We start from the raw sequence: 15,420 nt of genomic DNA on the forward strand, positions 1-15,420 counted from the left end.
AGATATATTATTTAACCATATGCTAGATAATAGATGTAGGATTTAGGCATAATGTATGCATAACTGAGGTAGTAAATGTAGGATTTAGTGGTGTTTGATGTAGCAATCTAGGAAAATTTTGTTGCAATGTAGATTAACTGTTGGGACATATTTTTAATGAATGTCGCAATAATGTTAGGGTTTTTTTGTTGATGACTCACATGTATGTCGCATAAGTGGCAGTTTAGAATTTTTTATGGGGATAGTGAAATATTATATGGATCGGAATGGGTAGTATTATCCGTATTTGAGTCAATGGATAAAGGTATCTTCAGACCTATACAGAAGAGTATCGAACACTTGTATGTCTGGTTGATGCAAGCCGAATTGATACGATAGGCAGGCGAAGTGAGCGAGACCAAAATGGGCTAGACGGTTTCAAAATAGACGTCAAGGTTAAAGAGATGACCATTAACATTGTAGGCAACCATTAAAAAGATGATGTGTACTGAGAGATGTGCCCGCTCAGGGAAGATCAAGTCTAGAGGATATACCTGTTGGATGTTTTGCAAAGAGGTTGGCCACCTATGTTTCTTATGCAATGAAAGAATAAGGAGGCAGTTAGGGAGATGCAGAGTTGGGGTACACGGAGGAGGAGGGTGATGATGAAGAATATGATGAGGATGAGAGTAACGAGAACATCGATCTGGATGCTGCACATTCATCAGATTATTTGACTGAACCGACCTGTGAGGCTGACAAGGGGAAACAAATCCCTTCTCTAATTGAACAAATAGAGCGAGATGATCTTAAGGCTGATGACCCTCCTGAGTATGATATGTCGGATGATGAGGACGATGCTCCAGTTCCCGTGGATTGGAACAATTCCAACTTCAACAACCTTATGGTGAATGAGGAGAATCAGGTGGCCTAGGAGTATGCTACTAGTTAGGTCATGAAGGATGATGTGACTCAATAAATGATATCATTTCGAGAGCAATTTTATATTATCAAGTCAAGCAAAAAAAATATGATATCAAATGTGTGAAGGAGGATTATCTGTGATGGGTGCATGATTTCAAGAGGAAGTGGGTTGAGTATTGAGAGGTGTCAATTGTGGTGGACTACATCTACACGATGGATAAACTTGGGCCCAGCTACAAGAATATCATCTCAATCTTTTTCACCAATGTGATGTATGCTTAGATCATGAACAAGACATAGAGGGTGAAAAGGAAGACAACTGAGATGAGGTTCATGACCTATAAAGCATCATATCACAATCTTCCACAGTTATTACAGACCATTGCTCGAAGGAACCTGATGAAGTATTATGACATTAATAAATACCCATTGTTATCCAAACATAGTAAGTATGTCCTGAAGCGACGCTTTTTCGCATTAGGACCATGTATCAAATCTTTCGATCAATGTCATCTATCCTCTACATCGACGACACTTTCCTTACGACATGTATAAGGGACAGATCCTGACTGCTATTGGGGCTTATGGGAACAATTGTGCTACCTTGTAGAGAGTGAGAACAACAACATTTGATTTTGGTTTCTGTACAGTGTAAGGATGATAATTATGGGTGCTTGGCCGAATGTGTGGCTTATACATGACCAACATGCAGGGATGCTCAAGGCTAGTTAGGATCTGTAGAATGGAATAGACGATGGCATGATGAAACATGTGTGGTCATATCTACAAAGTAGGTGGTGCACGAGGCATTTGGGTGTAAACTTCTTCCACAAATTTAAGAACAAGAAACTTATGAACATGTTTAAGAGGCTATGCAGTTAGAACCAGCAGTGAAAATTTGATGCTCCTTGGAAAACACTAGATGAGCCAACAAAAAAGTAAACACTAGAGCGCGCATGGAGGCCCGAGAGGGGACCGAAGGACAAGCTAGTACCTCTTGAGTCTGTGGTAGCGGACAATGAAGCTGGCACAACGTGGAGGACCGGGTTATTTAATGAGTGGATTTAGAATGAGTTGAAGGAGAAGTGAGTTCTGCTCTACGATACAAATGGGGCTAGGTACGGTATTATGACTACTAATTTAGCAGATATTTACAACTGGGTGATAAAAGGTGTTAGCGAGTTGTCGCTGATGGGGATTGTAAAGTTCATACTTTAAGGGATCTGCAAATATTTCGGAGAGCGCTATGGAATAGCGCACCCAGCACTAAATGATGCTCGTCTGATTTAGGGACGAAGATGACCAAGTATATGAAAGACAAGACAGAGAAAGCAAATATGTACCGAAGGAAGGACATGAGAACTGCACAACATAGATACGAAATTCTATGTAGGGACTACAAGCTGGTGGGGATTGTACTTTACTGTTGTACTACTAAGACTGTCACTATGTTTCAGGTCGTAATGTCTTACGTTGTGATTCGGTAACATATTTGTGTACGTTTTGAACAATCTATTATCTCATATTATATGTTGCATGCTTAATTGTTACTTTGTGTTTGTTTTGTTTATTAAACTGTAAATAACTTGTGAACATGAAGGTATGGCGTAATGGAGCTGTTTGACCCTCAAATGGACATTAGGCACCGCTCGTACCACATCGCTGTACAAGCGGAGGAGCTCTCGGTACTATAACTCCATGTGTCGGATGAGCTCATGAGGGTTGACGTGAGCTGGATCCCGAGGTTTGTACCATTTGAATGTAACATTTCATATGGCTTGTTATTGATATTGTTTGCTAACCGTTTTATGTTTGTAGGTTATGTGTTGCTGGGCTATTTTCGTTGTGTTGGATGGTGGAGGTGGACGCATTGGTGGGGCGTTTAGAGGCACCCACGTGGTTCAGCTACGACAGGGCCATGCTTGCGGCCCTTGTCAATAGGTGACGTCCTGAGACACATACGTTCTACCTCTCGTGCGGCTAGATGGTGGCCACGCTCGAAGTAGCAATTTTAGATGTATCATTTTTCAGACGTAGCCTTTTAAGAAGTAGCCTTTTAAAAATAAGCTATCAGAAGTAGCCTTTTGAGTTGATATGACCACACCTTACTGCAGAATCAACTGCTTTCACAAGGTTGATTTTCGTGGACTTAATCCGTGCATCAGCATGAATCTGTACTATAAATAGATGATCTCCTAGCCACATATAGAATCAAACCAATAGCCTCATCCTCCACATCTCTGACCAAAATGACCCCTGATCCTTTTTCCAAGAAATACATGTCGGATACTACGTCTAATAGGGTTGAAGTGCCTATGTGTTGGTGTGAAGACCTTTGTAGGGTGATGAAGTCCTCCGAATTCTCTAACACCTATAGAAGGAGGTTTTTCATGTGCCGCAACTACGAGTACGATCCACCCCAGGGAAGCACCAATGTTAGCTCCTACCGCCAAGTAATCACTTCTGGCCAAAACTACTCCAAATACAACTACGCATTACAACTAAAAATTTTGGTTTCCATTTTAGTTTCCACAACCACTATGTGACTTCTTGCAGTGGTTGTATACTGAGCAGTCACAAGCGGATGTGTTCCTCCTTCACACTAAGCACCGCGCCGTTTGGAGACGTTTTCATGAGATGGAAGCCGACGAGAGGATGGAGACAACGCGCAAGTGCAATCAAGAGGAGCAGCAGAAGATGAGGGAATAGTGTAACTGCATGATGGTGGAGATCTCTGAGGCGGATAGGGAGAGGAAGCGCAAGAGTGCACGTCGGCCAAATAAGGCAAGATTAGAAGCGGTGTGGAAGGGAAAGTATCCATGTTCCACTGAGTTGACCAGATATTGTAATCCTGTTGTTTATATTCCTTAAAGCATGTTAGGTTTAGATGTGGTACTTGTTTAGGTTAGAATGGTGGTGTATTGTTCATGCCACCGTCCGTGTATGTCGTTGTTCCCATTAAAATCATCGTATTCAACTTTTCGTTTCTATCAAATCCGGATATCTAAAATATCACACAAACATCTAATGTCACTTTACAAATCTAAAACATAAAAATTACACCGCTCAGACGCATATTTTGTCGCAAATAAAATTAAATTCAACCGGCTTAAAAAAATTCGGCCACAACAAGATACCGCCATGTTCATTGGGCGACACATTGTTGTCGCCTGATCAATAGGTGAGGTAAAGATATCGCCCGATCACCTAGCGACTGCACGCTCGGTGAACGGGTAACACGTGGCCGTGCCTCATTTTTTATTCCTTGACTTGCGGGCCACACAAGGTATCGACCGTTCATAAGGCGAGATCTTGTTCTCACCTGATGAATAGGCGACGGTAACACATTATTGTAATTTTTAAAATAACTGTATAATTATATATATATATATATATAATTATATATAGGCGATATATATCCAATCAAGTATGGCTATGTAGTAGTTGTGAACCGATCATCAACGGAACCACCGGGACAAGTAGAGTATGAACCCAAGGGATGGGAAGGAGCCATCGCTGCTAGATCTCTAGCCACTTGTAATAAATTCGTTCACACTAGAGACTTGTGGTTTTACAACAGTGCTGAATTAACTGTAATAAATTCGCCTGATTTCTCACTAGAGAAAAGGAGTTGGAAATTTCAAACTTGCCAAGTCCGTGACAGCAAACTCAACCCAACATCCACCCCACACGGAAGAAGAGAAAGCGTCATTAACAACGTTACTTCGCTGTCACGGCCTTCCTCCCTGCCGCCTGTGCCTCTCTTCCGTTGCAATTCTATTTGGAGCAAGTTCAACTGAATTGCTATTTTTGTCTCTCTATTTTTTTAAAGTAGAGAGCTCTCTACTTATGTTCTCCTCCTTATTACTCAGCGTATTCCAACCGATACTTTAAATTTCTCTCTGTATATGTCAATCAGCTCTATTTTATTATTATCTTGTAACTAACTAGTAACCGTTTATTTTAAATAGCGTTACTTCGAATGACTAGTTTTGTAACAACGGCTATATTCCAACGGCTAGTTTGGCAACGACTAATTTTCCAACGGTTATATTCTCACGGCTAATTTTTTATCTCTATATATACATGTCCATTCACCTAGTTGCTACACTAAATTATTGGTCTTGTTCTTTCTTCCTTGTCACCCCAAAATAAGTCATCAACCTCTCTTAGATTCATCGTCATCGTCCGACGATGACGACAACGAGCTCATTCTTGCTACACTACACCAAGCGCACACACAATATCAGCTTATGAATGCTCCACGACCTGGCGGTTCTGTGTCTGGACGTCAGTACATTCACCGCGGCATGGAAGCAGGGCATTCGAGGTTGTATAACGACTATTTTCCGGATGCTCCTACCTATGGCTCAACTTTCTTTCGGCACAGGTTTGCAGTTAATCTTTTTTTTTGTCTTCTCTGTTAATTCATACTCTTTCTTCATGCATGTTTATTCATTGTTCTTTCTTCGTTCAGGTTTAGAATGGGTCGTTCTCTATTTCTTCGTATTATTCAAGCTGTTGAGTAACATGATGATTATTTTGTGAAAAAAAGAGATAGAAGTGGATGCCTTGGCATATAGCCTATGTACCCAAGCATCACAAAGACAAAGCACATTATGAATCTCTCTGCTGGCCTTCCCTCCCCAAGCAACAGGAAGCATCTCTCTGCTTCCCCTCCCTCCCCAAGCAGTAGCAAGCATCTCCCAAATCCATCACCAGAGCCAAATCCGCTACTGGCTATCCATCCTCAAATTCAAATGCCTCTCATCCCTACTGTGGTGCTAGCACAGGCTAGCTGGTGATGGGGCACACGGCAGGCGGCGCTGGCGCGTTGCAGCCGGGTGAGGGGTGCGGCAGGCCAGACGGACAAGGGCGTGACGGCCAGGCGTGTGAAGGAGCACGACAGGCGGGCGACAGGGCAGCGGCCAGGAGGGCGAGGGGGCGTGGCAGGCGGTCGTGGCCGGCACGTACGACATGAGCTTGAGGTATGGTGGCCTCCCTCTCCGGTAACTCTCTCTCTCACAGATCCAGTGACCTCGAGCATATACGACCTCAAATCGATTCGGGAAGGCACACGCTAGACCCAGGAAACGCACCTGCGGAGGCGGGCGACAGGGGTCGTGGTGCCAGGAAGGGGGTGAGTTCCTGCGGTCATTGGTCGATAGCGAGAGGAAGAGCTTCACTAGATGTGGCACAGGGGAGACACGAGATAGCGAGTGACAGAAGTAGCGAATACGAGTAGCAAATCGGTTAGAGGTGTTTTTTTTACATCCGTTCGCTAAATAATAGGGCAGGAAAGAAAATAGCAACTTGGTTGGAGTTACTCTCAGGACTTCTCTAATAAGAAGAGATAGTTATTATTTTACCATATTTTTAAAAATATTTTGTTTTTAATTTTTCCTATCTCAAAATACTTAAAGTTATTTTTTATTTTTTTTCTTTTTCAAAAATTAGTTCTATAAAATTTCTCTTCACACTAATTTTATTTTCACCTATTTACTTCTCTCCTCGTTACAAATTATTATCATAAAAGCTAGCTGCTATCTGCTTACTCTAAAGTCTAAACCCGAGCCAGGAGCCAAGCCTCGGCCCCGGTCCCCAACTGCCTCTCTCCCCTCGTCGTCATCGTCCTCCTCTCCCTCGCCTGCCCCCGGGGCCCGGTCGCGAATGGCGGCGTGAGAAGCCCGGCCGGCTAGGGTTCGGGCGGGGAGAGAAGGGAACATCCGTGGTCGGGCGCCATGGCGAGCGACGTGCCCATGAGCCCGGAGCTCGAGCAGGTCGACGGCGAGATCCACGACATCTTCCGCGTGCTCCAGTGAGTCCGCCTCCTCCCCTAGATCTCTCTCTCTCTCCCCCTCTCTCGCTGCTGTTACCTGTTTTGTACTACTTGCTTGCTTGCCTTGGAGAAGCCGCAGACGCGTTGGGGGAGAAGCTAGCGTGCGTTTTGGAGTTGCTCTGAACCGGTCCATCTGTCCGCTCGTGGCCCCCGTCCTCTTGCTTCCTGCGATGCTTGTGAAATTGTAGCTTTTTGATATATTTCAGTGGTTGCTGGCTACAATCGCTCCCAACTGTGGTTTGTTAAATGAGAAGAAGCAGCTATCGTGCTGGGAATTGCGAGACGGAATGGTGGTCATTTGAAGGCAAACTTACTAGTGTAATTACCGCTGCTGCCAGAACTCTGATTTAGCCAGATGGAACTGTTGGTAACTAAGCAAGCATAGAACGGAAAAGCAAAAGTGTAGCTACAAGAAGTGGTAAATTCGCATTAGGAGTTTTAGTCAGGACACAGGAAGAACACTGAATCTAGAACAAAAATGTGGTCGAAGCGTATTTACAGGTTGAAGGAGAAACCTTGTTTGTTGTAACTTGCTGTGACATCATTTAGGGTACTACAAAAAGGTTTTCATTTTCATCGTTTAGTAGTATTCCTATTTCCATGTTGCTTTATGACGCAAATAGAGTTTAATGCCTCCAGTTATATAACTGGATGCAGTTTTGATTGGCGTTCTTGTACCACTTCTAAGGATTCCCACAGAATTAGTAATGGTAAGTTTACTCCTGCCAAATTCGTTGCCTCCTCTGTTCATACTTGAATCAGGTTTTGGAAGTGATATATGAAATTCTGCAATGGAAGCATTGGTTTACCATGTCTCTATTTTTCATTTTAGCCCTCTTCATTTCTACAAGACACTTACGTCAGAGTTGCAAAAGATCTGAAAAAATTGTGCGATTAATCTATGATGTTGCCTTGAACACTGCTGACTTGAATGGTTAGAGTAGATTTGGATTACTGAATTGCTCCTTGTCAACAAAGACAATTAACTTGTTTGCTAATCCCTCTGATTGCAAATGTAGGTTGTTTTAGCTTACTCAAGCCTTTTTTAAATGTAGGTCATCCTAGAAATTCTAGGCATTTTTTACTCTTTTCTTCCTTCCTTGCCTTTTCTTAATAAATGCTACCACTTAGAAACAAATGAGCCATCATTTCCAATGTAGTATAAATGAAGGGCAACTAGGTCATTTGGTTTACATTCTTAATCCTTGTGGACAAGTTTAATATGAACGACATTGCAATCTGAGGGAGTATGTTTTACATGACAAATATAGAAATACACCTACATGACATTACCTACTGAGTTTTGATCCGTTGTTATGTCAACTGGATTATTTAATTGAATGAATTGAGACTGATGTTATCTTTCCTACCTTTTCTGGTCACTGAGATAATGAGATATGAAATGCTTGGATGATGCCCAAAGTGTTTGCCTAACATGTAACCATTGTGATATTAATTGCTGCTGAAACTTTAAAGATCTTGTAGCATATTCCAAACGTAGGGATGTATTTTGATGCATGCTCCTAATTATGAACAAATATGATCGATAAAATCAAAATATGTATCCTTGCCCCTCCCAATTTGATTTCAATTGTTGCTAATTCTTGCAAGCTATTTTTGGCATATCTCGAGGGTCAGTATGTTGTTTGATGCATGCATCCTTATTGTGAACAAATATTGATCCTGTAAATTTATATGGGAATTCCAGTCCCTCTGTGAACTCCAATCCTGAGTTTGAAGATGCAAATACCAGTGTGTTCACCTTCTTTGTATGACCTCATCAGGGATCCCTTTATGCTGTGATGTAGGAACATAAATGTTTATGTAGATTCTAAAATTCGTTGTTTCAATCTCTTTTGATCTCATTCAAAACACTCTTTAGTTATTAGCTGCTTTCCTATTTAAGTACTCTGACTCCTGACAGGAAGTTTTATTCCATGATGAGTACTTTTATGCAGAAATGGATTTCAAAAGATGGATAAGATTAAAGATTCAAATAGGCAAGCTAAACAATTGGAAGATCTCACAGGGAAAATGAAGGAGTGCAAGCGGTAGGTCAAGTTGAACGCTACTCTTGAATCTTCTATTGCAAAATCGCTGTATTCTTTTTCAATTCATGCACTAAAGTTACTTATTCATCCATATACATGTCCTTTCCACTGTGTTCACACTATTTCTGATTTCGACATCCTTTATTTGGGTGAACTGCTGAATTAGGAATGATATTATCTGATCTTTGATTGTCATGTAGATTTCCTCTTTGGATGATTTATTGATATTTTTTATATTTTTCAATTCCACTTATCTTTTTTCACTTTTGCAGCTTGATCAAAGAGTTTGATCGAATTCTCAAAGATGATGAGTCAAAGAATACTTCTGAGATCAACAAGCAGCTAAATGACAGAAAACAGTTCATGGTTGGTAACTCCCGTCAGTAGCCTCGTTATATTTCACTTTGCATATTTTTGCAACGTTTCTTCTGCCCTTTACAGATCAAAGAGTTGAATTCCTATGTCACCTTGAGGAAAACGTAAGTTGACGTCCTTTTTTTTTTTGTTGCTGTTTTGCAAGTCTGTAGCTTCTCCCTTTCATTTTCTTTATCTCAATTTGAAAGAGGTAATTTTTTTACTATTAAAATTGCACTTCTATTTTGGAACTCTTATACTTCCTGCATTAGTCTTGTGCCTCTTGGTACTTCTTTTAAGTTTTAAGGTTAATTCAAAAGATTTCTTGCAGATACCAAAGTAGCCTTGGTAATAATAATAAGAGGGTTGAGCTCTTCGATATGGGTGCTGGAAGTAGCGATCCTGCTGCTGAAGACAATGTTCAAATGGCATCAGGTGAAATTAGTTGCTAACTTCGACACAAATACAAAATGGATAATCTGATGCTATTGCTTTGTTAAACTTCAAGCTTGTCAAATATCTCACAGAGCATACAATCATAACGACAGCATTTCAACTTATGATCTTTTGAATTCTGACATTAGAGTTGCTACTGCTAGACAGCACCTCTGGAAAGGCTTTATTATGAAATCTAGACATTTGTTTGATAGGGAATATATTTTTTTTGGTAACCATGTAAAGAAAGAGTTGGGCGCATGAGGATTGTGAACTTCATACATTCCTTGGTAAAGGGCATTACAGAGTCTAAACAACAAAAGTTAATCAGATGAGGTTTCAGTTGGCTTGTTCCATTTATGGATGCATTATAAATGCCTAACTGGCTTCTAAAAAGAAAACCCAAAGAGGCATGGACCACAAAATATTTTCCAAGACCAAAAGGGTCACATAAGGATGTTAGTGGTTCGATCTATTGTTGTTCATAACCCTAAAAAAATGAAATGATCTGGGAGCAAGGTATTCTAAGTGGTTCTTATAGGATCATCTGGCTATCCTTTGCAGTCATGACAAATCAACAACTCATTGATGCTGGAAGGAACCAAATGGACCAAACAGATCAAGCTATTGAACGTTCAAAAATGGTTGCTTCCCTTGCTACAGATCCTTTTCCAATTTGTTTCAGTGCTCTTCCACAGCAAATTTTACAGGACATTCTTCTTGTAGGTTGTAGCACAAACTGTTGAGACTGGAACTCAAACTGCGACAACATTAACACAGCAAGTATGCTTCTCTCTTTTACTGGAGTAACAATTTTTCTCCTTCTAAGCGTGTTTTCTGCTACAACATAAGGGCTTACTAAGCATGATGATTTCTTGGAACATACCCATTTCTTCCACATAAGGCATCAGATTTACAATTTGCATTGCTCCATCCCATTCCGTTCAATAACAGATAACACTTAGGTAGATTGCATGCAGAATGGCCCAAGTTTTTTTGGTTGACCTTCCATCTTAAGACTAGTATACGAGAAGATTCAGAGGAACTTCTAACACAAAATCGTCTTATTTCCAGACAGAGCAAATGAAGAGAATTGGCAATGAGCTAGATTCTGTTCACTTTTCGCTGAAGAAAGCTAGCCAGTTAGTGAAAGAGATTGGTCGTCAGGTTCTCTCTCCCCCCCTCTCTCATACATCAACATGCAAACTCACAGTTGGGGACGCACTCACGCCTACACAGATACAGATGCATGCTGAGTGCACGCACAAATGACAACTGAAAGTTAAAACCTTTTTTGCAGGTTGCGACTGACAAATGTATAATGGCATTCCTCTTTCTGATAGTTTTAGGTGTGATTGCAATCATTGTTGTTAAGGTACGTAATGCATGCTTGTCATCTGTTTCTAGATGGATATTCTCAGTTTAATATTCTTCAATAAGGTCTCGCGTCGTCTCCTGATATTACTATGCACCAATGGGAATGGAATCCGAGTCATTCACTATTTTTTGTTCTTCCAGATTGTCCATCCAAAAGACAAAAATATCCGAGACATTCCAGGACTGGCCCCGCCTGCTCAAAATTTTCAAATTAATAACAGGAGGTTGTTGTGGGCAGAGGCTTTCGGTCTTTGATGATTGTGCTTAGAGGTTTCATGCAGGTGCTGTGCTTGCGATGCAGCACCTACCTATAAGACAATACACGTTGTAACAATTCTTTGTGCCTGTGCATTTATTTTGTTGTGTTAACTACTAGGTATTGGTGCTTTAGCTTCCTTCTTTGATGTTTGTACACCCCTGATCATTTAATTGTGTATATGCAATAGAGATGAGATCTTTTACGAGTCATTAGTACCAATACGTGAGTTCCAGACTTGCAATAAGTACATGCTTATATATCTCTTCAAGTGATGTGGAGAAAGCTATACACCAGTCCTGTTCGGCTGTCTCACAAAGCATGCAACTTGTTGTATATTCTACATAGTATGAATTGCAAAATTGGATTTTTCCTCAATAGAGGAAAGTAAAAATGTTACAGGAAAAATTTTACAAGCCACGAGCAAGGTAAAAACTCCACTTGAAGGGACCTTAATTCACGTCAGTCGACGGGTGGCGAGTTCTCAGAGCCGACCCAGCTGCAGGCAGCGTCTTTCAGCACCCCTCGCCGTTTCATCGTCTCTCGAACATCGTGCACGCCGTCCCATTTCCCCGCCGCCGCGAGCGTGTTGGAGAACGCCATGTAGGCGCCCGGTCTCCCCGCGCGGCTCAGCTCAAAGACCTCCCTCGCCGCGACATCGGCCAGGTCGCCGTCCCCGTGCAGCGTGGCCGCCCCGAGCAATGCAGCCCACACGTCGGAGTTTGGCCTCGCCGGTATCCCTCTGATGAAATCGTATGCCTGGCGCACGCTTCCGAACCTGCCCAGCAGGTCCACCATGCAGGCGTAGTGCTCCATCCGTGGCCGCAGCGAGTACTCGCTCTCCATGCTCTGGAAGACCTCCTGGCCCTGTGACAGCAGGCCGGCGTGCGCGCACCCAGACAGCACGCTCAAGAAGGTGGTGTGGTTCGGACTGACGTCCTGCCGCTTCCGCATTTCACCGAACAGCTGGAGGGCCTCGTCGGAGAGGCCGTTCTTCCCGTACCCGTCGATCATAGATGTCCAGGTGACAACGTTCCTCTCCAGCATCCGGTCAAAGATCCTCCGGCCGTCCTCCACCCTGCCGCACTTGGAGTACATGTCGACGAGCGCGCTTCCTGCTTTGATGTCGCAGAAGAGGCTGCTCTTGATCGCCTGGCAATGCACCTGCTCGCCGAGCTCCGGTGACGACAAGAGTGAGCATGCGCCAAGAATGCTCACGAACGTCGACAACGTCGGCCGGAACCCCGCTTGCAGCATCGCCTTGAACACCTCGAGGGAGCCCTCCGCCGTCTCCTCCGTCTTGCTGTACCCCTCGACCATCGCGTTGTATGCAACGACGTCCTTCTCCACCATCCCCACGAATATAGCCTCGGCATCCTCGTACAGCCCCTCGTTCATACACCCGACGGCCAGCGCCGTCGAGCACACCACGCTCCGCACGGGCATCATGCCGTGCACCCGCCGTGCGTAGCCCAACGACCCATTCTTGACGTAGGCGTCCACTAACGCGGCGAAGAGGATCTCGTCGAATCCGACGACGGACCTCACCACGCGCGCGTGGACCTCCCTCAGGAAGACGGCTGGCAGCGGCAGCGCCGCGGACAGCTTCAGCGCCATGGACAGCGCGAAGACGTCCACCCGCCCCGTGGTCCCCGCGAGCCGCCTCACGACCCCGAGCGCCTCTCCGGGGAGGCCCCGCCGGAAGTACCCGGCGACAAGGTAGTTATGAGCGGCGTGGGTCGGCGTTGGCATTCCATCGAACACCGAGCGGGCGTTGTGGAGGGAGCCGCATCGGATGTGCAGGACGAGGAGCTTGACAGAGAGGCCGGTGGTGGCGCGGAGGCCCGAGGTGAGGAGCTGGGCGTGGAGGGTCTGCGACTCGGCGCGGGGCGGGGACGCGTTGATGAAGCCCTGGACGGCGGCCGCGAGCGCGGCGGCGGTGCGGAGGTGGCGAGGGACGGCGCGTGGTGTCAGCGAGGGAGCGCGCGGTTGGGAGTGGGCTCTGTTCCTCTCTTCCATCTTTGGGCGGGTTCCGCTTTGGACCGAAACATTGAAGAGGAGTCCCTTCGTTACCGGATCGATGACGTTTTAAGATACGGTAAATTAAGATATTTTAAAATTAATAGTTTCAAAAATTATAAAAAATAAACATATATCAAATATTATTTAAATGTATTATAGGTTTTTCTCATGTGTCTACTTTACCGCTCAAGAGAATTGCAACTTACTCTAACAAAGTAAATTGCAAGTATGTAAATGCAAAAACGTAAAAAAGGTAAAGAGATAAATTCAACATAAGTAATTTTTATCTTGTGGTATCAGTGGCACACAAACCACCCCTATACATGTTAGAGCTTCACAAAATATATATCCATAGTGATCAAGTCTCTTCGAATCATGACTCTTAAGGTACTAAGTCACCAAGATAAAATCTCAAGCACGATAAACCACCAAACCATCAAGACGAGGTCTCATCACTAACATCTCTTTCAGTCACTTGTACATCGTCTTCACTTCGGAGTTTTAATCACAAAGATAAGGGCCTCCGCATCCCCTCATAATCTTCTTATCGCCACTCCACCAAGTCAGAGGGTCAATAAGTTACCGATGAGTCACAACGACTGTAATACGTCGGTGTACCTCTTGGTATATGGTTGATTCACTTATTGATCCACTCTCTAGGTTGTATCACCTAACAACACTTCTCTCTAGGCCTAATAGCACTAATCACTCTTTAATGGTGTGCTAATTGCGTTGGATGATCACGTTTAGCACTTTGATGGCTTGGATGTCTTCTCAAATGTATAAGGACTTCTCTGTACTCCAACACCTTTAAATGACCGAGTGGATGGGTATTTATAGCCTCAAACCTGCCAATGACTCAACTTTACTATTAACACCGAATGATCCGATGACTACAGTGTTACAAGCATCAGACCATCCGGTATGTACACCAGTAGAAACTAGCGTTGGACTCCCACTCAAAGTCATTGTGAACACCAGACACTCCGGTGTATACTTCATCTCTATCATCGGACTATCCAGTGAGTTATCCTTAAGCTAATCCGTGCATTTGCAGCCTCTCTTTGTAAAATGCTCCAGTGTAAGCATCTGGTGTGCATCCTATTCACACCGTACTATCTGGTGAGTTGAACATTCTGTTGTTCCCTGGAAATACTCTGGTGCAATTACCTTTGTGATCATCAGACTATCCGATGAGTTGATCTTCAATCTTCAATGGCTTCATCCTTCTCTGGTAGAAATGCTTCGGTGTGTATCGTTCTCTGATCATCGAACCATCCTGTGGGTTATTTCATTTTTGCCTTTTGAGTAGAAACACTTCGGTGAGTATTCGAGTCTCAACACTAAACTATCCGGTGAGGTCTTTCTCCTTCGCTGAAATGCTCCGGTGAGTACCGCCTTAAGTACACAGGATCATCCAGTGAGAACAAATCTCCTGAGACTTCTCCAATCAACCAAACTTTGTGTCGGCTACAGTGGCTTCTTTATGTATTACATCCATGAGACCTACTAAAGCATATACTTGAAAAATATGTTAATCCCATTGACTATATTTTCATTAATCACCAAAATCACAATCATGACCTAATAGGGTCATTTTCGTTATAATCTCTCCTTTTTTGGTGAATGATGACAATACAACCAAAGCAAATGGCAAATAATAAGTGATACTAATGGTAAAGAATACGAAGCCTTACCATGTTGCTTGGATGCATATTTTTACCATTTAATCCCTCTTTTTTAACCTCTCTTTCTTCATTGCCACTATCTTCCTTGATCGATCCATGCAAAAGCTTCTCCATTGCGTGTTCTTGATAACAAATGTAGATGAGCCCTCCTTTGTCAACCTTAACATCTTGCTTGCTCTTCACTAGGCATATTTCTTGTTTTGGTCATCAAAATTCTCCCCCTTTGTTAATAATCACAAAAAGAGCTACAAATACATGTTGAACTCGAGAAAGAGCGTTAGAGCACATAGTAGAGAGTTTCATAAATTATGATCCAATAAAATAAAAACAATTAAAAAAGTATGAGGAATTAATACAAATTAAAAAGATAAATTAATTGTAAGGATACGAGACATTGATATCAATTAAACACAACAAATAAGGATCATAAAACATGATCACATGATATAATCTAAAATCCCCACATATGTGTGCATATATATAATAAGACCCACT

General features: G+C 43.0%; 2 protein-coding genes across 2 annotated transcripts; one reads left to right on the forward strand and one right to left on the reverse strand.

Annotated features, from left to right (window-relative positions):
* Positions 1–6,454: 6,454 nt before the first annotated feature.
* On the forward strand, positions 6,455–11,423 carry LOC133916049 (novel plant SNARE 12-like). Its single transcript, XM_062359535.1, has 10 exons — positions 6,455–6,721; positions 8,701–8,793; positions 9,066–9,159; positions 9,235–9,272; positions 9,479–9,582; positions 10,147–10,226; positions 10,309–10,365; positions 10,657–10,749; positions 10,883–10,957; positions 11,101–11,423. Exons 1-10 carry the CDS (start codon positions 6,645–6,647, stop codon positions 11,212–11,214), a joined length of 825 nt encoding a protein of 274 aa, XP_062215519.1. The 5' UTR covers positions 6,455–6,644; the 3' UTR covers positions 11,215–11,423.
* A 100-nt stretch (positions 11,424–11,523) lies between these two features.
* Positions 11,524–13,278, reverse strand: LOC133916048 (pentatricopeptide repeat-containing protein At1g28690, mitochondrial). Its single transcript, XM_062359534.1, has one exon. The coding sequence runs from the start codon at positions 13,232–13,234 to the stop codon at positions 11,678–11,680; it is 1,557 nt and encodes a 518-aa protein (XP_062215518.1). The 5' UTR covers positions 13,235–13,278; the 3' UTR covers positions 11,524–11,677.
* Positions 13,279–15,420: the final 2,142 nt, after the last annotated feature.

This window comes from Phragmites australis, chromosome 4, assembly GCF_958298935.1.
Source record: "Phragmites australis chromosome 4, lpPhrAust1.1, whole genome shotgun sequence".
NCBI classification, from domain to species: Eukaryota; Viridiplantae; Streptophyta; class Magnoliopsida; order Poales; family Poaceae; genus Phragmites; species Phragmites australis.